The sequence below is a fragment of the Dermacentor silvarum genome, chromosome 1 (genome assembly GCF_013339745.2).
Source record: "Dermacentor silvarum isolate Dsil-2018 chromosome 1, BIME_Dsil_1.4, whole genome shotgun sequence".
In the NCBI taxonomy this organism is placed as follows: Eukaryota; Metazoa; Arthropoda; class Arachnida; order Ixodida; family Ixodidae; genus Dermacentor; species Dermacentor silvarum.
In genome coordinates, this window is record NC_051154.1 from 35025602 (window position 1) to 35050619 (window position 25018).

Below are 25018 nucleotides of genomic sequence, written 5' to 3' on the forward strand. Positions count from 1 at the left end.
CATTGTTCGGCAGACTAATTTTCCAACAGGTGGCATTTAAGTGAGCCCTAGGGGAGCTGGAAGGTTCTGTAAACCTACCCTCAAGAATAAAAAAGAAAAATGGCATAAAAAACCAAACCAACAAAAGACTTATCAGTTGTCTGCAGTATAGTAAGGATAAACATGACTGCACCTTCTTGTAGCAAAGTTTTGAAGTAACAGTGGTCACAAACTGGAAATGGTGTCTGTGCAGAGTGGTTTCTTGTGTAATAAAAACTGTAGAACAGGACACAATGCATGCTGCAGGCAGTAAGAATGAATTGTCCCAACTAGAATGGTTAGTTTTCAGCATGCCCCCCTTTTTTTTGTGAAGTTGAAGCAACTATTTCTATTTCTTTTTTTTTAAGGGTATTGATGAGAAGCATTTTAAACATACATTGTAACACTGCAGATGCATTAAAGGGTAACTCCGGCGATTTTTTGACCATGACAAGGTAATGGAATATTTAGGTTCACGAGACCATGCGTCACGCGTCTGATAGTAGTTCTGCAAATTCGAAAATAATTTAAATAAGCAAAAAAGCGCGAAAACGATACTGAAACCTGACCAAGCAGCTGAGCGAACCACTTCGTGTGACGTCATGAGTGTTCCGCCGGCGAGGAAGGCGTGCAAAGCATGCCGGTATTGTCCGCAGGGGCGAACGAAACCGGCGAAGAGCAGACGCACAGCTGATTCGTGACCGCGCTGGATCTTCGGGTGACATTGTAAGCTGCACCACCTCTTCGGACCTGTCAGACAGTGACAGCTATGATTCTGACAAATTCAATAGCCACGAATCGCCGTTCGCATTTGACCCGCCACCACAAGAGCCAGCGCCCATACGCAACATATTGCGCTGCAACATGAATACCAAGCATAGCCCTAACCACTGATTTTATTCATGCTGCTTGCTATTTTAGGTGTTCTACCCCTTCTCAGGGGAGCGCTTTGCATACTCACTGTAAGATGTTGAGCACAACTTTCCGCATTTGTATCCCGCAAGAACGCAGCTGACAGTCCAAAGCACCGATATGGTGCATTGTTTACATCAGCAGGTACAGCCAGCTCGTCGTTTGCTTTAGATATAATGCTAGCCACTCATCGGTGACATCAATTAATGTCAGAACATAGCAAAACATACAGATTTTGTGCATGTAAGCACCGTTGCATCACTCTGAGTCGCACTGATATGAGCGACCACACACTTTCGAAAACAGCGAGCGGGAGCCTGTATATACGGGAGTGTTGTTATGCTGCCTACTTATCATTCTTCGTATTCTCTTCATGCACACAATGTGTCCCGTAAGTAGACACAGTTGAGGACATTGTGCATATGATCGTTTATTTAGAGAACACATGGTTTTCGCGCAGGAATGCCGATGTGACACCGTTGGCAGCCGAACGAGGTGGTTGTTTATGCTGCGGTATCGAAGAGTCTCCGCTTGCTGCCCATTTGGGATACGAGGCAAACAGTGCACTTCAGAAGCTAAATAATGAGTCAGCACAACAATTATTATGTAAAAATACACCCATGTATGCAGTCACATTTAATTTAGGAAAGCGCCGGCGAGTGCATCTGGCTGCCTTCGAGAACAGCAACGTACGGATGTTGATAGCGCGTCGTGTCGTCGCTTAGCTTTTTGCGTGTGCACTGTACAATATGAGGAATGGTTTATTCTAAATCTGTACGGTCAAAACTGAACTACAGAAGCATTTTCTTCATCCTAATGGCTTAATTAGCTTCAGGTCAGCTGCTCAGGTCCGCCAGCAGAAGGCCCACAAACTCGGAGACTGTGTTACGCTTAACCTCAGCTGAACGCGATCGGCATCGGCTCAAACTGTGTGTGCGGGTGACGAGGGCTGATGTTTATGCAGCCAACAGCACAACACCACTTACCACCCTCCATCACTTGCCCGCATCCACAGGGAACGCAACTTCTCGCGACAGCAACTTCTCATGCCAAGCACTAGCTCACGATCGTCGACTCCTCCACGCTCTCGGCGCTGTCGTCTGCATGATCCCGGCATGCTCTGTGTAGGACACTCCTGACGTCGTACACAATTTCGCCTGTAACTGAGGAGTAGGTAAGGTAGGGTGTTCGAGGCAGTTAGTTAAATTCATTTGTAAGAAGTCTGTGCAACTCTCAAGCCTGCTTTTTTGAGGACATGACGGACGTGTGCAGAGGAACGTATCTACTGAATTTCATCGACATCTGTTGACATCGAAAAATCGCCGGAGTTGCCCTTTAATCCTAAATTGTTTTTACAATGTCATAGTGCCTCAAAACCGGCCACCATTTCTCGTTCTTCCCCTTACTTAGTCTTTATAATTTTAATTGCTGCATGCTGGTTAGAGCTGAATGTTTAAACCACACTGTGCATGAAGCTGATTGCGTTTGTGTCACCAGGGATAGCTCGTTGGAGTCAGTGCTGGATCGAATAGTGGCAGCGACCAACATCAATCTTCAGGAGCCATCCACTGTGTACCTAGCTCACGACACGCGAGTGAGCAGTCCTAGACTGGCACAGGCTGTCAGTGATGGTGTCAAGTCTGTTGATGGTGTCATCAAAGCATTTGGTAAGCATTGACAGGCCTTTTATTGGTTGTGCGTGCACATTTATCAGAAAAGTGAACATACTGTCACCTTCCATCAGTAAAATCAAATATTTGTAAATTGAGAACAGCATTTTCAGATCTTCATCTACTGCCTTGTCACTGTCAAATGTACTGGTGCATTTTCACACATCCCAAAACATGTGGCATCACTTCACTAAATTTAACAGAAAGTGGTCTGATGTTAAAGCTCTGAAACTCAAGCTGCAGTCCTATTTTATTAGATGCTCCCAATATGTAAGAGTTTTAGGAACTTTCTTAATTCTTACTGAAAGGTTTACTGAAATCTTACATCTGTATTTGCAAGTTCAACGTTTGTTAAAGGGTCCCTGAAACGGTTTTTGTTCCTACACCTAGACATAGAGGGTATCTCTCCAGGAATGATTTCTCATATGAGCTTTGTGTATTGCACTATAATAAAACAGGTACGAGTGGTTAAACATTACCTTCCTTTCAAGCTGCGGCGTGCCCCCTCAACATTTACACTGTATGGCCATCACTAGGTCCCGCCTCCTTGGCCATAACGTCATCCAGTGATGCAAGTGTTGTCTGCTTCCTTTTGATTTGAACAAAGTGTATTCCTGTGTCTCTTTTCTACGCACTTTTTCTCGTTAACCGCATGCTACAAGGAGCGAGCCTTCATGACGAACTTCAAGCAGTGAATGGAGACGCGATGGCACGACATGCAATGTTCACTGGCTTGCGCTTCGTAGAGCAAAAAAGAGGCGGATTACGCTGGGCGTTCACCATGTTGCTTCGAGCGTATATCCAATGTACAAACTGCAAAGTAGCTGTTTGCAGTGCTATTTTGGCTATATACTAGCCTGACAACATGTAAATATTTGACACATGCGTTTACAATTGTCTCTGTCACACTCATAAGATTTATTTGTAGCCGTCGGCAGTAAAAACAAGTGCTGCCGCAGTTTGGCTATACCTGCTGCTAACTTGTGAATATGGTGAAATGGGCTATTTATGATGTTTCCGCTACTCTAGAACAAACAGAGAGGGAAAAAGAGAATTAGAAAAAAGTATGTGGACATTGGGCATCGAACCCACACTTTTTTTGTGCTAAAGTCAAACTCAAGATGGCGGCTTTCTGGTGGACATTTTGACACATTGTAAGGCACGTTCAATGGCCTTTGCAACTCTTTTTTTCCAGATATTGGCTTGTTAAGATATTTTTTGGTACCATTCCTGGCAAATTATAGACGAAACTCTAGCAAATATAGAACCTGCGGTTGCCGCTAAAGGTGCCTTTCTTTTTTTAAAACTGTGGGTGATCGATCGCTGTGCCGAACCCTGCAGTGCTAGACAAGTTTTGTACAGCACTGGTACTATTCATTTTCCTGCCGCCAAAGATGACATCGCTGCACGTATTTTCATTCAGAACCACTCTGCGCCCCCATTGGCTCCTGTCGCCCTAACTGTAGCAGATGATCCACATTGTCAGGTGGAAGTGGGCTATTTGTTTGAAGGAAGGTATACATATATTACATTTGCGTATTTATTTTTAAGGGCATGCAAATTTCTAAGCACACGTATGCTATTAAAAATAAGCTTTATGAAGCGAAATGTTTCTAGCATTCCTGATGATGATGCGGGGGTAGCCAATCGGATTGCATGCCTGAGTGACATCACTCACCCACTCTACATAGCATGGAAAAAGGCGGCTGAAAGGAGGGGCATGCGATCGGTAGTGATGTACATTTTTAAAACATTGTAATTGCACGCTTTATGCTGAGCGATTAAATCTGTTTCAATGATCAGAAGGATCTACCCTACTGACTCTATGTTTGTACCCAATTGTCAGAATCGTTTCAGGGTCTCTTTAATAAATATGCAGAAAGCTTCAATCTTGGTATGCAAATCTGTAGATTATATGTTTGCTCCTACTGTCCATATTATGGTGCATTTAAAATGCCAACTTTGCTAGACAAGTCTCCTAGGCGTGCATTGACACCTGCGCATCTAACAGTGAATTTGTAGCACCTATTGGTGTTAATATATCTTACTATAGTAGAACTTTATTAGGTATTAGTAACACCAGATATAATAAACATTTCCATTACAATGAACAACACCAGTCCTTATTAAAATCTATGATCCCTATCGTAAATCATAAGATTCCTGTGGGGGGAAAAATTATGTATGTATAATAAATGATAAACTTCAAGGCCGTAGAAATTTATTATATTACATGCTAACGACCTGAGTGACCCAGTTCACTGCAAAAACACATCCTCTCTGTGTGATCACTTGGATAATATTCTGGTTTTACTCGTAATCTGATCATGGGCCACTTGTGGCGGTGGAATTTTGTTTAATCTTTGCGTCACTATTACAACCACTGCAGCACTCGTGTGGTGTGACAGACCTTTAACTGCTTTCCTTACTGCAACATAATTGATGTTTATGCATTTTTACCATCTGTGGATGGGTTAATAAACAGTTTTGTGATAAAGCAATTTGGTAGCTCTTCCAAGTGTTTGTAGTGATTCCCTTAGTAGTAAAACTCGCTCTAGTAAATATCTTGCCCGGTCTTAACTGGCTTCCTGTAAAGGAAATTTTACTGAGTGATGGGAAGCTATTGTGCATGCAGGCATTTGATTTCATTGTGAAAGTGTGGAATTCTTTCTCCCTGCTACCAGATGTGCATCTGCAGTAGGAAGAATGTTTAATAGTTGGTGTAATTTCTGGACTTTGAAGTGACTCAGTGCATATCATTGAATGCTTTGTGCTGGTAGCTTGATTTCTAAGGATGTAGAAGTTAACCTCTTGTTGTGAGTTGTAAAAAGGGCTCACCGACTCGCTTGTTTTGTGTAGAAGCTCAAGAAGCCTTATTTCTGATTTGGTAATCGCAGCAAAAACCTGTCAAGCAACATTTCATGGAGAGACAATTGTTTTCTGTCTAAATTAATATTATGCCTTAATTTGCTTTGCATGAGGACAGCATGCGCTCACCATAATTTTAAATTCTCCCAATTAATCTTCTTCAAGTGCGCCATCATTCGCTGTGCATAAAACTTGAGAGAAATAAGTGTGCAACTATAGAAAATGTTTTCGAAGACCCATTGCTTCATTTTCTCTTCATAGATCATACCACCGGGCTTGCTTGCTTACTTTACATTGGTAGAATTTTTCTAAAGTAACCCCCGAGAGACTGCACCTCATATTCCAGTCATTACTTCAATTTTTTTACAAGAGTCAAAAATGATGAATAATATTTGAACCTCCTCCTTTACCCCTCCCCCCGCCCTGTTGGATTCACTTCCTGGAGGCGGAAACTTTTTATGATTATTTTAATAAACGTCCTAACAACAACTCTATAATAGGCAGTTGCTTTATTATTATTATTATTATTATTATTATTATTATTATGGAGTATCGTTGACAATCTTGAAGTGATTAGCTGTGGTCGAACAAGGAATGTTGCTGGAGCCAACATTTGGACAAAGGGGCTTGTCATCTTCCTGATAGCTTACTTTACAGTGTTTGCTTCCCCATGTCTTGCCTCTCTGCTTTATATGCCTTTTTTTTAATCCTGTTTTATCCCTTAGTGCTGAGTATGTAGTTAAATTTGATGGTTCATGTGGAGTGCTTGTTCATATTAAACTTTCTTTTGTGACTGCTTCTAAAACACTTAGTTTGAATGTTTGTTGGTTCTACTTCACAGGCCATTTGACCACACCCCAACTGCACTATATTGTACGCTGCAGCAATGACCCAAGCTATGGGGAGCCCACAGAAGAAGGTTACTTTAACAAGATAACAAAGGCCTTTATGCAGATTAGAGCCAATGTAAGTCTGAGACGTTATCACTTAGCATAAAGTTCATGCATCTTTTTGGTTATAGTATTGAGCACTACAAAAAAAGGTTTCATATGGTTTTCTTATTTCCTTGTTTCATTGGACCACATGATTCCCAAAATTGAAGTTTCCTACTTTCATTGACAAGTTGAAATATCCACATAAAGCAACATTACCAAATTTGCCTGTTAGTTGCCAAATTAGGCTACCTTTATCTCGGCTGACACTGAAATATTTTAACTGGGAATGTGGCTGTTCCTGCACAACACTTCCCACAAGTTATTGAATTTCTCAACCATTCCATTGTGTTTAGGTGAGTGTGCACATGCCAATAGTAATACTATATATTGTTCGTGTTTTTGGAATATTGTATGTAAGTACTGAATAATTTTTGTTTCTTACTTGTGTGTATGTGCTGGCTTAGCTCCACCTCATGATGCTTGGTTCTTGAGGTTCACCATCATTCTTTTAGAGTACTGTTTCTTTATCCTTGTGCCATACCTGCATTGGCAGCATTTTTGAAGGTTAAAGGAACACTGATGTCACACTAAATCTGGCTGGACTGGTGAACATTTTTATTAGTTAAGTTAAAAAGAATGAAAAACTGAAAGGTGTGCTCCTATGTAAAGATCAGATGAACTGTAATGTTGCAACATTCTTTGGGTGGTCGTACTACTTCTTAAAATTGTGGAGACCTAGCTCTTGAAAGCCGATAATGGCACCAAATAGCTGGATCCACTATTAAGAGCTCTTAAGAATTTGCAGAAATAAAAGTCTTTCACTCTCAAAACAGCCTGATTCTTGCGACTTCCAGCTACTATTTGTTTGCTCTAGTGTTCAATAAAGACGGCTTGGCTTATTCAAATCTCATGCATTTCATTACTTCACTTTATTGCAGATCCCTCTAGGGGCTGTTACATAAGGGGTGGACAACAGAAATAACATAGTTAACCACATGTTTTCAATGCGGCAGGCAATTTGCTACTTTTCGCAAAAGGGGTGACGGGCGGGGGATAGCGGCAGTACTGTGGGAAAGGTTGTTCCATTTTGAAGCTGCACATGGAAAGAAAGAGGCGGAGAAAGTAGCATTGTGGCTATATAGCCGGGAGACTTGAAGGGCACGGCTGGTGCAATGAGATATGTGCTCTCATGGGGTGAAAAAATCTGGACAGTCATGGGCGCTGTAAGAAACTTTTGGAACAGCGCTAGAGGTGCAATTTGATGATGATGGCAAGAGTAGATAGAGCAGATTCTGCTTTTAAGAATGACGTTTATGGTACAAGCTCGACGAATCAATAAAGTGCGAGGAACAGTTCTGTGCCGCTTCAAGGGTGATGATGACGATAACATGGCATTGCGATCAATACGCAGTTATGTCACTGTGAGATTAATATGTCTTGTAGCCTGGACAAATAACTTTTTCTTCTCTAATGTTGTACTCTTAATTCAGAACTCGTTCGTTTGGTACCTATGTTGGTGGGGTTCAAAATGACAGCAAAATTTACGTAAGGAACTTGTGACATGGCTCGTAACCTGATGGCATGGCTATTTCGGGCTTGCAGCATTATTCCTGATTGAAAGCCCTTTAGTTTGATATCTGTGTCTCTACAATCTGTAAAGGCCCGGTCACACCAGGCCGACCTGGTCACTGATGATTGGCCGACTAGTTGGCAGACTGTGTTGCTGAGACACATTCTGTCACATAAGGCTGACAGTGCCGTCGACACGACGGACAGCTAGTCGTCACAGTGTAACAGGATTTCGTGACACCGACACCGACAAAACCAGTCTGCAGACTGTTGTTCGGCCAGTCTTTGTGAAATCGGCCGCAGCGGGAAAACATCTCACCGACAATGCAATTGCCACAGCAGCTGCCCTTTAATATACCATATTTACTTGTATAATGAACGCACTTTTTTTTCTCGAAAAATATGCGCAAAGTTAAGGGTGTGCTCATTATGCGGGGTAAAATTTTTAGCAATTTTTTTTTCTGTAGCCACCTGTAAAAAAAAAAAGTTGCAGTTTCGCCCGAAAAGCGAACCACTGATTGCGATAGCAAATGTGTAGACAGCTACACAAAGTAAGGGTAATATATTTATCGGCCGTGTAAACTTGCAAACATTTGCTAACTATGTAAATTAACAAGCATGGTGTCAGTGTGCACAGGCAAACATGAATGCATCATACTCGATGACAGCAGACACTCACTGTCAAAATGTTGCTGTGAGGTAGTGCGGCAGCAACAGCGAGCGAAGTGGCCTTTGTGCTGTGTATCGCTTCAACGCAAACTCAGCGGCGGAATGGAGCACGCACAAAGGTATAAGCCGCCGTCACACCTAGACTCAGCCCCCGACGCAGATCGCTTTCAAGATAGGGTGCGCGCAGCTGCGCAATGCTCAGTTGCTGCGCCCCCTCCCTCCCTTCCCTCCCCTCCGGCGCCATGGGCGCGATTGCGGCATCGACGGCAAAAATGCACCTGGAGTGTCCATCGCAATAAAAGTAGGAGACACATGGTATGATTCGGCATCCATTACGGCGTCCGATACAGTCGTACCCGCTGGACGCCACATCAGATGCTGAATCGTACCATGTCTCTCCTACTTCACGCAGCAAGTTCAGGGTGCGTTCATTATGCGAGGAAAAGAAAAAAACACACTTCTTGATTGGAAAAGTGGGGGAGTCCGTTCATTACGCGAGTGTGTTCATTATTCGAGTAAATACGCTATACTTAATCGCTCTCAAAAAGAATGGAAACGTACTTTCGAAGTTGAAATGCATGATCACCAACTCTTGCCAGCAGCCTGTTTCAATGTAGAGCTGGTGCCAGTTTTGTTCAGCGGAGAGCCTACCTGCAGCTGAGGCGTTTGTGCACATATACTCGCTACTTGGGGGCCTGAACTAATGGCCCCATCATGCTAGGCCGATGTGACACTGGTTTTGGTCTCTCGAGCTCAGTGTAGTTCACTTCTGCCCATACCGACATGAAATTGACTGCTCTTGCTTTCATGCAGTCCACACACAAGAAGCAGCGACACGGCACAGAAAGGGAGAACCTGCTACCAAAATCAGCAATGAGAGGTGTTTGCGAAGCCTGGCCAGTCATATCAGCTTCTCTGTGTGATGTGACGCTAATTGTATGCTTAAATCTGTATGTTTTGCAGCATTTCGTCGGTATTTTAGGTTAGCGCTGCATCATTTCCACTGTATTTGAATCAAACGACGAGTTATGGCAAATATAAACAAATCTGCCCCGTGCACGGTGGCCCTGTGTGCCATAGCAGTGCGTTGCTGTGAAAAAGTTGTGGGTCCATCTATCGAGCAAGGAAACAAGCAAACATTCATAATGTATGGCCTGTGTGATCTGACAGCACATAATCTCGGAGGCCATTTCAGAAACAGCGCCCAGTTGTCGCTAATAGTTTCTTGTCGACGCATCATTACTCAAATCGAAAGCAAATACAGGTACCTGTTGGGAGCGATAGTATGAAACCGTGCAGGATGACTTGATTGATCTGAAGTGGTTGGCTGTCACCTTTGAAGGCGCTGCCATGTTCAGTCGTGTATGGTCATGTCATTGCAGTGTGACAAGAAAAATGCCTGGCTCTGTGCCCACTGATGCTCCGCCGACATGGTTGTCAGCGATCCGTCTGCAGACTGTTGGCGTCGGTGTAGCGTGACAGGGGTGCTGACGGGATGGAAAACGCTGTCACTGACAGTTGGCAGACCAAAATCTGTGTCGTATCGGCCTAGTGTGAAGGGGCCTTAATGGATCATATGGCAGCTGAATATACATTACTCTTAGCTTGGTCGCACAACTGCTTTGTGTGTACAGCCTATTCTTCATTCTGAGCCTATTCATCTGATACCCGTGTCAATAGATTCAGAAGTGAGTCCTGTAAAAGTGAAATATATGCTAGGTCACGTGACACAGCTCATAATTTGTTCATATAACTGTTTTGTGCATACTGCCTTGTTCTTTGTTCAGAGCTCGTTCTTCTGATACCGATGTTGCAATGGGAAGCGAGTTCTGCAAATGTCAATTTACGGGAGATCATGTGACACGCCCTATTTACCAGGTCACTTGAGGCTTTTGTGGCTCAGGCTTGCTCCTCATTCAAAGTCCATTTATTTGATATCCATGTCAGTGGGGCTAGGAATGTGTCATTCACTGTAAAATGTAAAGGAAGTTGTGTGTACTGAAGTAACACTGGGCTCCATGGTAACAGTAAATTTATGAAAGTACTTGATGGTACATTATTTTGTGCACTCTCTTGACATAACTTTCTTTAGATAGAGTGGCTGCTATATTTTAGCTGACTGTTGTTGTGTCTTACAGACCTTCTTGTTTTGGATACACATGTGAGGCCGAAAAATGATGTTATGGCTTTAGTTCTATAACAGAATGCAGGTGACTGCACCTGGGTTTCGTTGTCATGTGACATCAGTGTTGTTGCTATTGCATGATTTTTGATTTTACATTCCATTAAGCTGTCTCATTAATTATAAATCCTGAGGGGAAGATCTCTTAATATTGTATGCATTGCACTCTTATGCATTCAGATTAATTTCCCTGACATTTCGATTAAAATACCTGGTGCAAAGATAAATTTTCATGGCACCATGGATAATTGTATGGCGCTTGGATAAAATTCAGTGGTACTTAGGCGCGCTATTAAGCTGGCATTTGGATTAAATTGAGCAATAAAATTTGTATTTGTCAGGTTGAATTCTCCTTTATTTGTTAGTGCTGTAAAATTCATTTTTATGATATCAACATATTACTGCAGCACTTAGATAACATATTTTCCGGACTACAAGTCTGTTTTTCCCAAAATTTTTGTCGGTACGTCTTGTACAATGGTGCAGCTTATGTATGCATAAAACCCGTGCATGCTGGCACAACAATCTGAGATTTTTTTTTTTTTTTTTAAGCACACCACACCGCAGAGGCAATGCCAGTAACATGTCTACAACCTCTTGTAAAACTTATTCAGAGGCCGACGATGGTGACCCAGTGATGCTGCTGGATCCCGGGAAGCGGTTAAACTTTCTGACTAATATAATTGCGTAGGAGAACGAGGCCTTCAATGGCTTCGAGTGAAGTGCAATAAATGTTGGTGTTCTGTGCCTAAGAGGAGTGCTGAAGTTTTTATCTGCCATGATTTGCGGCTAGTATAAGTGATGTTTATGAAAATTTGCTGCCATGAAATTCGTAAGCGTGGAATTTTGCAATGAGTGTACAAGCATGAAAAACCGGATTTCATCATGCTGACCGAGTTAAAATATATGCGTCCTGTATACCGGTGCGACTTATATACCAATTTTTCCTTCGAAAGTCGTGGGAAGTAGTGTGGGTGTGACTTATATAATTGACTTGTATGAAGGTGCGACTTATAGTCTGGAAAATACAGTATATGTGTTGCATAAAACCTGCACCGCTTCTCTCCACAATGCCTCGGGCCTGAAGCTATGAATAAATTAAATTTATAAATGCGCATTCTCAGCCAGGCAATGCCATAACCTGTGGTGTTGCAAGTAATTGCTGAAAGTACATGTGCAACCATTAGAATGTGTTCTGTTGGGCTTTCTTAATGGTAGAAGATACTCATGAACCTTATTGTTTTGTGCGTATTTGGATGGAGGTGTTAGTGACCTTTGTGAAAGATGTTTGCTTTCATTGCATGACTTTCGGTAGAGGAAGTGATTTTGGGTCTGGGTTGAGCAGCAGTAAAATGAGCAGATTGTTTGGTCTGCTTGTCTATAGATGGGGCACACAACTATAATATAAATAATTTGCAGTGTATAAGGGTCATTGGACCACATTTTCTCATAGTTATTTTGTCTGCCATTGGAGTTGCCACTCTTATAGCTTGTGTTCCCTGCCTCATAATTTGCATTATTTTTCCAACTTTTGTCAGTCGCATTGCTTGCGTGTCGTGTAATGCATGTTGTTTTGATGCACATTTGTTACCTCAGGGTTCAGCTGTACGAAACTATGTGCCCTTCATTCGTCTTGATGGTGCCAATGGAGTGGGAGCTGTGAAGATGAAAACATTGCTACCGCACTTGGGAGGTCTTCTGAAGATAGAAACATACAATGACGGCTCAGAAGGCCGCTTAAACCACATGGTACATTGCGATTTTTTAATCAAAATATATTGACAAGCAGCTCAATAGGTTTACTGATGTCGTTGATTTCTCCTGTAGTGTGGTGCAGATTTCGTGAAAGTCTACCAGAAAGCTCCCGAAGGTGAGTGACAGTTCTGATGTTTGTCCCTTTCCTGAATTGACTGAGTTTGCCTTTTCTGTGTGGTCTAGGAATTCCACTTGATGTTGGAGTGAGGTGCGTTTCATTTGACGGTGATGCTGACCGAGTAATTTATTTTTATCACGATGAAAACCTCGTCTTCCATCTTCTCGATGGCGACAAGATTGCCACTCTGGTATGGCATCTTACTCTGCACTCCATTAGCCATGAGTATAAAGATCTAAATTATTTGTGCTTTTCTCCAGGTGGCCAGCTACCTGAAAGAGCTGCTTGATGCAGCAATGCTTTCTTTGAATATGGTCATTGTTCAGACAGCTTATGCCAATGGAAGCTCAACAAACTACATTACCAATGTGCTGGTAAGCCACCTTGCCTGGTAGTTTCTTCAATATTTTTATGTGTTAAACCTCGGGTTTTGAATGTGAGTTTACTGAATAAGTTTGAATATGACTGACTTACAACTATAGGAGACAGAGGTGGGTCCGAAATATCTGTATTACACTTTAACCCAGATACATATAATGAACCTCGATTAATGAAATCAGTGATGTAATAAGCATTTATTTAAAAAGCTGTTATACATGATGTTTAATGGAACTAAGATAGGCAAGTTTATTTCTTACTTAGTTCCATTGAATACCATTTATTTTTATTTTCCTGTGATTTAGCAAAGCAGTTTTGTTCCACAGTCTCAACTGCTCGTGATGTGCGTGTACTGTTGGCATGAAACGTTTACAGGCTGCTGAATCTGAGAAAAAGTTGAATTTCTGAGCAGTTTGTGACTGTAGCCAGCAAAACCGTACAACACTATGTTGTTCGCATATATGTATTGAGAACTTGACGTTATTGGAAGCCTATCTTAATAGTACTATTATTTATTTTGACAAACAACACTTCTTGCAAAAACTAGGCATTGGCATTGGTTCATGTATTGTGCTGCTGCTGTGCAATATATTCTTATCTAGTGTTGATCGCCTGCTCGATGAAGCTTTTAAACGGGACAGCACATTAAATATTGTGAAGGCTTTTAGATATATGGACGACTTTTTGATTATTTTTAACAAACACGACGCTTTGAAGCGCTGCGATGATATTTTAAATGTTTATAAGAACCATGGCATAGGGCTTTCGTTTCCATATGAACTGCCACAGCGTAACACCCTGCAATTTTTTAAAGATTAACTTTTCATGACGCGCAAGCTTTTTGGCAATATTTTCTATGTGCCAAGAAAGGGGTGCTGTAGTATGATTCATCCCATTCTAAAATTGTCAAGTGTGGAATTGCTATGCTCTGCCTGGAGTCTGCCCTTAGGAAATCGTGTACACATATAATGCAGGCCTCGTTCAATAATCAGCTCCACCGACTTAAGGCAGCATGGTTCCCTGACTCGCTGGTGACATCAGTCGTCGCAACCCTTTTATGAAAGGTAAAAGGTAGAAGTGCCACAAGGGAGGAAGGAAGCATTAGAACCGTAAGACTTGCAGTGATCCCTTATGTTCATAAAGTCACCCATAACCTGACAGGCCGGTATGGGTACACATTGCCTTTTCTGCCCCCGTCAAGCTGGTTCAACTCTGCTCCAGAACCGCTCGAGAAGCAACTGGTCGGCAAGGCTGCGGCAAGCAACATGGCATGACTTACAGGAAATGTGCCATGGGGATGGTCTATGAAATTCCCCTTATGTGCGGCAAGTCCTACATTGGACAGACAGAGCACTGTATAAATGAACGAGCCAGGGAACACAACCTAAATCTAATGAAAGATGGCGTGACGCATTTCCCGCATACTGCAAAGCCTGCATGTGTCAACCATGTTTCCAAGATATTAAGATTTTTGGTAGAAGTAAGCATCAGACAGCACATGAGCTAATGGAAGCTTACTATTAAAAAAGAAAAACTCGAGCTGTATAAGTGATACGTCGGTTATGCTTAATGAATCGGTGACAAGATTGTTCGACTGCTGGATATCCAAAGTTTGATTAGCCTGCGCATGCATGTATTTATTCCTGGGTATGCACCTGAAATAAACCAGTTGGAAGTGCTGCCTATGGGTCGTCTAGGTTTCTTCCTTTTATGTGTGTCTTAATTCGCGGCAAAGTATGTCCTTCATACTAAGTACATGCTGAAGGTCACCAGGCTGCAGAAATATTCAACCTCATCTCAAATCCCATGGATAATAAACTTTTCATACTGACTGTCCCTGTAGCTTTCATGGCTAGCAAAACAAAAGAAAAGCATTGCATATTACCTTGTGACGGTGGTCGCTTGCTGTAGGCACCACTGATGTCGCATGCATGCACCTCCAAATATCCAACACGTGTCAATGCTTACGATCCTGGAATCATTGGCCAACTTTCTTGTTGTACTGTTCGCAAATGCTTCTGGCAAGATGCCATCTACCAGGAATTTTCTAAGAAACTGTAACAAAGTTTCTTGCTGCAGTTAATGTTTGACTGTCCAACCACATTTTTCTGATATGTAACCTGCAATAAAAGGGAACTGGATTCGGCATTTGGTTTCGTTCAATGCACATCTATTTAAACATGTTGCAACTCTGTTTGCACCGCTGTATGTATTGGTGACTTCCTTAGTGGCTTTTTAGAGTGGTCTAAGGAGCTCTCGTTGATGTTCACAACAGTCTCACAAAAAATGTACTCTTGTGTGCTGTGCATGTCTGAAACTTCAGGGAACAGACTTTACCTCAGCCACAGCGTCCTTAGTGCAGCTGCATTTTTGGTGTTTTGCATCTCACTTCCATCTTCTATATATTTGGTGTATCACTTGGGTTGCGTTTTGGATTGCTTGGGTTTTTCCACCTACTCCGGGGATAGAACATGTTGTAGTTTCTCCATGGTAGCACTGAATGGGCCTCTACTTGGATCAGTGCACTGGCAAGGGAGAGTGTGCTGATCCCCAACCAACACACTCCACTGATTTATGCTACACACTACCAGCTTGCCTGCTCCTGAGTTGTCCCAATAAAGGTAGATTCGCATGACACGCTGAACCACCTGTCCATTCTGTGGACAAATCATAAAGTGGCTCATCTGCACTGAATCGTATCACACATAAGGCATCCTTAGCCTAGCTACTCACACAATGATTTATGTCCATTAATTATCTATGTCATGCTCCATCCGCATGCTGAATCGGTGATTTGATCTGTTATGTGAATCCACAGCTGGGTATAAGTGCAAAGGAATCCCAGTGTTTGAGTGAAAATTCACACTTAGTCACTCAAAAAGGTTACTATACAGTTGAACCTCGATATAACGAAGCAAATATAAAATCTAGTTGGGCATGCTTTATTTCAGTGGACTAGTCTACGGCTATAGCGCAATCGCGAATGAGGTAACCAATACGGTATCGGTTATAGCAAAGCAAATTTTTGTTTGCACGTGCCTCATAATAGATATTCTCGTAGCAAAAATGTCAAATACTACACTGGCTGAGCGATTTTTCACACGCCTGATTTTTCGACCTGCACGATTCCTTTGGCACAGCCACTTACCCTAGCATCAATGTATAACGACAATAACCGAAATTTTGGACGGCGGACGGTGTTTCGAGTATGAATTATGAATTGCAGATGCAATGCTGCAAACATGGCAGCACATGACCAAAGTTGCCGCCAAAGTTACCGCAACTTCGGTTGTTGACTCTATACTAGAGTGTACTAGACAATGGCGCTGTTTCGCTGAGGCACCGTGTGTGCAAAAATTGTGCGAGGGCGCTGCGAGCGAACTGGATTGGGGCGGAGACGCGCTCCGCGGCATATTCAACGTACTTTCGCTGTGGGCGCCGAGGCCAATTGTGCATAGTACACTCTTAAAATAGTGCTTTATTTCAACTGCGAATTTATGTTTACACCATTTTGCCAAACATATATATTTGAGGCATGGATTATACAACACAACGTCTTCAATTTTACTGTCGTTGTCAAGCGCGTCGTCTGCAAGCGAGCGTGCAGACGCTGACGGACGCCCAGTTTTTCTCGCAGAACGTCTGTGCAGTACATTTTTTTAATGTTTCAGTTGCTTTGGTTCGCCAATGACTCTTGACGGCCGGTACCAAATGTAGCTTTAGCCAGGTGAACTGCTGTTTTTACCACTGTCTTCTAAAAGTAACTGGTATCTCTGCAACATGAAGCTACATAAGAAAATTTTATGATTGATATTGTGTCATTTTACGTGCACTTCTTGTTGGTGGATATTTATCAGGGACAATGATCGAAGAAAACAATATTAGATTGGAATAAAGCAGGTTTATTAACTGCGTGGCACAAAGATTGACCAATGTGTTTCTAGGTAATTAAATGACAGGGTATATAGACTTATATTCACAATGTATATGTAAGGGAAAAAACAACAAATATTCTAAATGCACTAATTGAAAAAGGGAGAACTCCCTACCGGGGGGGGGGGGGGATAAACGCACATGTTTGCAGTAACAAACACACTTATTAGTGAATACTGCACATAAAACTCATTCACAGAAATAATATTCATAGCTGATAAAACCATCTTGCATATATATATATATATATATATACCGTAAAAACCAGACTATAGGTCGAACCGGGATATAGGTCGACCCCCCAACTAACCAATTTTAAAAATGAAAAAAATCTTTTCAATGGCAAAAGTACCGAAAGACACCTTTACCTTTAAACAAATGCGACTCAGCCGGTTGCACAACGGTGACAGTATTTATTTAAATGCTGCTGCGTGCCGTGATGATAAGGTGCTGACAAACACGCGGGTCAATAGTCGCACGATACGAAGCCCACGGCAACCTGGCGGGTTGCCGTGGGCTTCTGCGTACTCAATCGCCTTTTTCTTGAAGGCGACGGTGAATTGTCGTTGGCTTCCGCTCATTTTGAAACAAAATGTGAAAAAGCAGCCTGAATGCGATGGCGAAGGCGGCTGTTTACTTCATCTGCCCATTGTTACAAGACTTCCGTAGTTTTTTCCGCCAATGTCTGGTATATAAGACGAGGGTCGACTTTTCGCAATGGTATTTTGAAAAAAAGTTCGACCTATATTCAGGTTTTTACGGTATGTGTGCAAGTGCTATTGATATACTGTACGACGCCGAATAGTCGTTTCCGTTCTAATGTAACGCATAACAGCACTATTGAAGTCTTAAAGGTAAGTGACCCATGCAAGTGAGAACTGTTATTCCGAATGATTGTGCTGCTGGAGAGTCGTGGCTGTTCCGCAGAGGTGCAGTTATGGAGAGAATTAACGGACAGGTGTTAATAAGTCCTGCTTAACAAGTTCCTATCTCTCGATTGAACGCCCTGTTTTGGGGCAGCCTGTAAATCTGCTAACTTGATTCATACAAGGAAAACTTTTTTGGACAGTCTCACCATGTTTGCAACCCATTAAAACTGGGCGCCCCATGTGGTACCACACTTATCTTCAACGAACGCAACAGATCGGCACGTGTATGTGAGACATGCCGTTCTTTAATTGTTTCATTATGGTCGTTATGATAGTGCACCGGATAACTGAAAGCAGCCATTTGTAATATACAAGCTGCTGAGTTGAGTGGTCATACATTTGGAAATGGCATTACATTTATGTATGAAATATAGGATAAACGTAACATGTTTTTCTTGGAAATCAGACTCGAGAATAATTTATTTGTTTACACTCCTAGAAAAAAGCCGAAGAACACAGCCACCTGCTTTTTCTTTCTTTTTTTTGTAATTTAAACAGATTCTTCAGTTTTACGTGGCAAAACCACGATATGATTATGAGGCACACGGTTTAGTTTTCACCACCTGAGGTTCTTTAACGTGCACCTAAATAGAAGTACACGAGTCTTTTTCCATTTCGTTCCCATCGAATTCCACGACCTGAATTGAACCCGCGAGCTCCAGTATATCAGCACAACGCCGTATCCACTATATAGCCACTAATTAGGCTACCGCGCAGGCTTTCTTTTTTTTTTTCGACTGGAAAAAAATTCTATGTACTGCTTACGGCCAAAGATTAGCATATAGAATGACTAAAACCGTTTTCGGCACTCAAGGTCTGACCACAATTACTGTACATGTACCAATTACTCCACATTCTGTTACGCGAGGAAGGTGGCAACTTGAATGGAATGTGCGCTGCAGTTTACTCTTTTTTTATCTATAACGATGCTTCCCGTAAATTTGAGTACAAGGCGCCGGATGGGGCAGATATGCATTACTTGTTTGAAGTGGCAAGCAGGAAGGATACATATGTTTCTTCGTCTGCGTTTCGCAAGACCTACTGATAGAAAACTATATGCACAACAATACACACGAGAGGTACATGCTGCTTGAAGAACGAGAAAAATATTTGTTCCCCAAAGGGAGCCGTACAGTAACACAGTAGAAGGAAAGGCGACACTGCGGCCGCAATGCACGCGCAATTACGAGCGGCTATAAAAAAATAAAATAAAATGAAGAGAAAGAAAGGAATTTATCCTTAAGGCATAAATACATGTCATATGCAATTATGAACACCATTTGAGTGGTCTGAACCCAAATACCAGCGCGCAAAGTAGTAAGAATGACCCTGCCGATTAGTATCGCCAGCAGTTTCCAACGGCGCGACCTTGATGCGGCCCAATCCACTTCGATCGCAGCGCCGCCACAGTATTGTTCCATGTCGAATGCCTCACTGCAAAGCACGTGCTGCCCCAGCCGCTCGTCCCACTCAACCGTATTCTAGTACACACTACTCTAGACGAAGCAGCCATAAGTGGGCTTGTGTGGCTAGGCCTAGTTGCCTAAGCATTGCAGCAAAATCAGACGCACGGGCTAGACTGATGGCTGTAGTAGCGCAGTACGGTCCACGTGCAGCCCCCTCCGTGTCTGAAAAGTGTTCTGACGGCGTTGGCATTTTGGCCATTCCGCATGGTAACACCAATCGCACACTTGTGCGATTGATGTTTCTTTCGTTTCTTTCTTGCGTTTATTTCGCATAAACCTGATCATGATTTTTTGTTGCTTATATCTCTGTGCGTGCTTATAACGAATATCAGATATAATTAAGGTATTCTTGTGTCCGATGCAACTTTGTTATAAGTAGGTTGAACTGTACAAGGTTTATTCAAGAGTGCTTAAAACGAAGAATACTTTCATATTAGTGTAAAGGGTTTATTTGTCTTTAAAAAGTCATCATGTGGCTCCACTGAAGCTAGAGTCAACTATTATCCTAGGTATAATAAAATAATTCTCAGACCGGGCAAGATTTCAAGGCAGCTGCTGTACCAAAGTTTGACCATTTTCTCCCTCAAGATTTTCCCTGTGTATAGCAATGTACTTCTCCTAGCACCATTTCCTTTTTGAAAGCTCCCTGGAAGCCCTCTTCTAGAAACGAGCAAAACACATTTTGTGATACATGCTGGAACTTATCAACGGATTCAAATTGGCAGCATACTTAGTTTGGAGCCTGCACCATCTTGGCAACTGGCTACATAGCAATGTGACACTCTTAAACTATTTCTTTAAACAGATGTTCTGCCTTGTTCTTTCTCATTCATGTTTCATTTGCTGATGATCGTACATGCCATTGACTTTAAGTTATGCAAGTTGTACAATACATAGTACATATCTGCAACTTGTTTCAGCTTCATTTTTGGCTAGACAGCTCTTTCTGTCTTTTGCAGAAGGTACCTGTGAAGTGTGTACCCACAGGAATTAAGCATTTGCACCGGGAGGCCCAGAAGGCAGATATCGGAATCTACTTTGAAGCCAATGGTCATGGCACTGTAAGTACAATGTGCTTTTCTTTTATGTGCTTTTTCTTTCCAGATGATGTTGATCTCATTGTGCTGTGCTTTTCTGTACAAACAGGTACTCTTTAGTGAGAAGGCACAGCAGGCCATTCAAGACTTGGCCAATGATAGCAAGTATGTTAGATTTCTTGCATTGTTGCCATGCTTCATGGTCATATGGGATTTTTCTCTCTCTCTTAATTTGTGATTCAGCCAATATGCTGAGAGGCAACAGGCTGCCAAGAAGCTTCTGCACACGATGGACCTCATAAACCAGGTAGGTTTTCTTTCATTGTGCCTACATGAGCTGCTAAACACAAGTTCAGTGGTTACTGAGAGTGGATACTGTGCATTTTGCAGTGTCTTCCTTTTCCTGATTTAGAACGCTATTATGGCTGCATCAATGTGGTTACAGCATATTAATCACAAATTTGAGCATGACAATAGGCGCTGTTGTGCAGGCATGTCGAGTGAGTGGTTTTCGAAATCTCATGGTGGATCACAGCGCCTCACGCCCGGGAAAGGCTTTGCCATGTTTGATTTTGTCGCGGGCATTCCTGAAGTGCTATTTGTGAGTAGCCTTGGGGGAGGGGGGGGGTGTCACAAAGGATGACTGTGTTTACGCCAATACTGACAAAGACGTCAGCACTCTTCCTTTCACTTCATTTTGCGAGGGCAGTTCACAGTAATGATGAAAAAAGCCCTTCGAGTATCCATTTCTTGCGTTGTTTCTTGTTTTCTTGCGTAGTATTTGTAATGTTTGTTTTTATTTTTCTGACAGACCAAAAGTCCCCTCTCGCATTAACTATATTCGTGGTTGCATTATTTACATGCAAATGCAGTAAATTGAATGCAATAATTTTTTACTATGCATTCAAGGTTGTGGTGAAGGATGTGATTTTTTATGCAGACTGTAGGAGATGCCATCTCAGACATGCTACTAGTGGAGACCGTTCTTCATGCCAAGGGCATCTGTGCCCCTGAGTGGAACTCCTTTTACACTGAACTTCCAAACAGGCAACTCAAAATTCATGTAAGTTAATGTGCTAACACACAGTGACCTTACTTTGCCTCCTGTGAAGTCATGCTTTGTATTAACAGAGATATGGTCATCTTTATCCAGGTAGCAAATCGGAACATAATTACAACCACCAATGCAGAGCGCCGGTGCCTGTCCCCAAGCGACTTGCAGCCTGCAATAGATCAATTAGTTCAGGGCTACCACAGTGGAAGAGCTTTTGTCAGGTGAGGTTATAATATGTCTTATAGGAAGCGCTGTGCTTTTTCTCCTTAGTTTCATTTTTCCCCCCATGTTAGACTTTTAAAATTTCTCTGTTACTCTCCAAAAGAGCCTTAAAAGGTTCCCATTATGGGCACTTTATTAGGGTTTGCATTACGAGAACCCATTATGGGCACCTACCTGGTTTCGACTTTGCAACAGACAATTGTGGCCCGTAGATCACTTATTGACAGTGGTGTCTGCAAGGTATTACACTGATGTATGCTGCGAAAACAGCTGAAAATTCAAACGGCAGCCCCTGTGCCCTTACTATCTAGCAAAGTTCACTCCCCAGTAGGGCGATGTCACACCTAATGGATACTTGTAATGTTGCTGATTATGGCATGTGACTTCGGTCATTGTAAAATGCTCAGAACTAAGTGTGCCATGCATCAAAAAAAAAAAAAAAAAAGAAAAGGACGAGAAAGGAAGGCAAGGAAGTGGAGCTTGTGATGTTAATGTGAAATAGTTTTGATTGCTCCAAGTTTGGGAGAAGGCAGGGAAGGAATGTCACTTGCAGACTTTAGTCGAGGCAAAGGGAGAGAGTGTCTGTGTTGGCAGTGAAGCTCTCCTCCTTGTAGCTCTTGAAAATGGCTCAATATTTGGTAGATAGTATTGGTTAAAATTTATCTAAACCTGTTGGGGTAGCTAGAAAACAACAAATTTGGGTTGCACTAATGTGCCTGCACTCTCCTTTCAACATTATGGGCACCACCTGCTATTCCTTTGGTTTTAGGATGAGGAGAAGCCCTATTCTCGTAGTTGGAGCGCAAGAAAAGACCATGGCCTTCCAAGTTTTTGGAGCGTTCTTGCTGAACATGAATTGTGTTTTTCTCTGAAGTTTTGGGGATCTTCTTATATAGTTTGGGCACAAAATTTGTTTTACTGAGTATTGTTCAGTTTGAACCAATTTTGCAGAGGGTGTGTAGAGTGCAGTTATCTAAGCTTTCTCGTAATTTGCAGCTTCTTTCATACTGTGCATTTTATAAAAACATTAATCGATATACCTGAAAGACATAGTTTGGGTATCAAGATATGAGAGAACCCATTTTTATGCTTTTGCCCCTGTGGTCTCTAAGAAGCAATTAAAGAAAATTTTTTTTAGTAATCTTTTAAAGCTTTCAAAAGTGAGCATGCTTCTTCTGTTATAAAATAAACCAAATGAGATATAGTGAATCTAAAAGACATTTTAAATAGTTGGGGTTGAACTGTACAAAATGTGCAAGCTTAACTCTTTCTGGTTCAATGATTTCTGAAGGAGTCACACTACCTCACGAGGTATGTCTTATTAAGAGAAAATCAAAGTGCGAACTGATGTGAAAAATCAGTTCGAGCAACTCTAGTTATTTATCTAGACTTTAGTGGCATGGACTACTGGCATTTCCTGAAATTTCAAAAATGTCCACATATTGCAGCATACTGTGATTAGGCCTCTGTGCCGCACCCCTGGAACCTGTCACATAAGGCTGGCTACTTGAAACATCCTTCAAATAATTTGTGACCATAATTCACACACTAAGTACTGCAAATTAAGGAATTTGAGATGCCACAAGTTACCTACATTATGTGAAGGCTTCTACATTTTACAAAAAAACTTCACTGTGAAATTATTTTAACTCGAAAGTATTATGTGCCCCACTACGGGAAAATTGGGCGTCAGCGGCAGCGGCGTGACCAAGCGATGGTACCAAAAATGGCTGACGGCGCAAAGAGTAAAAACACGTCAAACATGCTCATATTAACGTCAAATTTCTCAGGCAGGTTCCTGTAAACAAATTAAATTAATGGCTTTGAACAGAAATTTGGGACGTTTCGGTCGGGGTGGGAATCGAACATGGACCTCTGGGGTGCGAGATGTGCACGCTCCCCCGAAGCCACGGCGGCTTCACAGTTCTGACTGATAAAGGTTTGCCTAGAGCGTGCGTCATTGGGAATGTGACAACGCAGCCAATGGGCAGGAGGTGGCGCCATGTCATAAGTGTATAAAGTGAGTGCGCTGCCTCCCGTGCGTCGCTTGCTCTTTGGATTTTATCACTGCTGTGTCTACTTCGATGAACTCGCGACACCACGTCATGAGTGCATAAAATGAGCGTGCTGCTTCCGGCGTCTCACTTGCTTATCGGAATTCATTGGTGTTGTCTTTACTGCGATGGACTCTGAAATGTCTAGCTCTGTGGCAGCTGTGAAACGAGGTCGCCCATGGAAGTATGCCTCAGAAGAAGAAGCTGGGGAACACAAAAATGCCCACACACACCGAATCAGCAGAAAGAACATTAATGCATGTACGAAAACATCAATCGAAAGCATTTGACCAATGGGACTGTAATGCTGTCGCATTCCCACACTTAAGCAGTCTTAAGTGGCTCTGCCAAATTTTCTTTTTCCTCATTCAGATGCACAAAATGTACACAGTTTTGATGCCAAAAACAAAATTCAGACCTTTAAGGGTTAGGTGTCACATATGCTAAGGAAATTGGGTTTCTGAAGTCCGTCACTCCTTGACATTTGCTATGGTATGCTGAGTGCTTCTGATCTTTCTCTAGGCCATCTGGAACTGAAGATATTGTCCGTGTTTATGCAGAGGCTAGCACTCAGGTGAGTTTAGCCTTTTTACTATTAGAGGTGCGCAGTCAGTTAGCACCCTGAGTACACTCGGAACTATGCGAAGTCATGTGATCACCCATTCAAGTGCTATTGGAGTTAATACAAGAGAGAGTTTTAGCCTGTTTGTATATTTATTACCATTCACTGATTACCAAAGATGTAGACACGAGTACCGAGCACTGGTGGTGCCATCTTCTGAGCCTTCTACCAGTGCTCAAGTATACTACTACAGTCAACGTCCGATTTTCAGACTCCCTGGGGGCCGCGAAAACGTCCAAAATATTGGGCAGTCTGAAAAATTGAATGTGTGCCTTTTACTGCCCCCAACTGGCTGAAACGGAATAATAAACTGAAACTGAAAGGCCTCAAATCGCCACAGGCACGTCTGAAATAGCTCTAAATACCGGCCAGTACATTTATTAGGCGTATTGGTGCTCGTACTCTGATAGGAGATGGCGGGCGCACGCGTGTATAATTAAGGAATACGTACCGTGCCCCGTGACAATTGCCCCTTCCCACTCGCAATGTGCTTCACTGCATAACACTGCTATGTTGAGGCGAAGCTGACTTTCTGGAACCGGCATTTATGCAACGCGCTGTTTTCCGAGCTTCGAAGCCATTGGCGAGGGTTACAATGGCGGAGCAGGCGCCATTGCTAACAACAGC

The 25018-nt window shown here is 42.4% G+C and overlaps 1 protein-coding gene across 1 annotated transcript in view; it reads left to right on the top strand.

Moving 5' to 3' along the window:
• The window catches only part of LOC119460043 (phosphoacetylglucosamine mutase-like), a 39275-nt gene that overhangs the window by 9052 nt on the left and 5205 nt on the right, over nt 1-25018 (top strand). The window contains exons 4-15 of the mRNA XM_037721393.2: nt 2428-2597; nt 6310-6434; nt 12420-12572; nt 12651-12693; nt 12762-12886; nt 12957-13070; nt 20362-20463; nt 20549-20604; nt 20683-20746; nt 21380-21502; nt 21593-21714; nt 24292-24343. Of these exons, the coding sequence (XP_037577321.1) occupies nt 2428-2597; nt 6310-6434; nt 12420-12572; nt 12651-12693; nt 12762-12886; nt 12957-13070; nt 20362-20463; nt 20549-20604; nt 20683-20746; nt 21380-21502; nt 21593-21714; nt 24292-24343 (1249 nt within the window). The remainder of the gene's footprint in view (nt 1-2427; nt 2598-6309; nt 6435-12419; nt 12573-12650; nt 12694-12761; nt 12887-12956; nt 13071-20361; nt 20464-20548; nt 20605-20682; nt 20747-21379; nt 21503-21592; nt 21715-24291; nt 24344-25018) is intronic.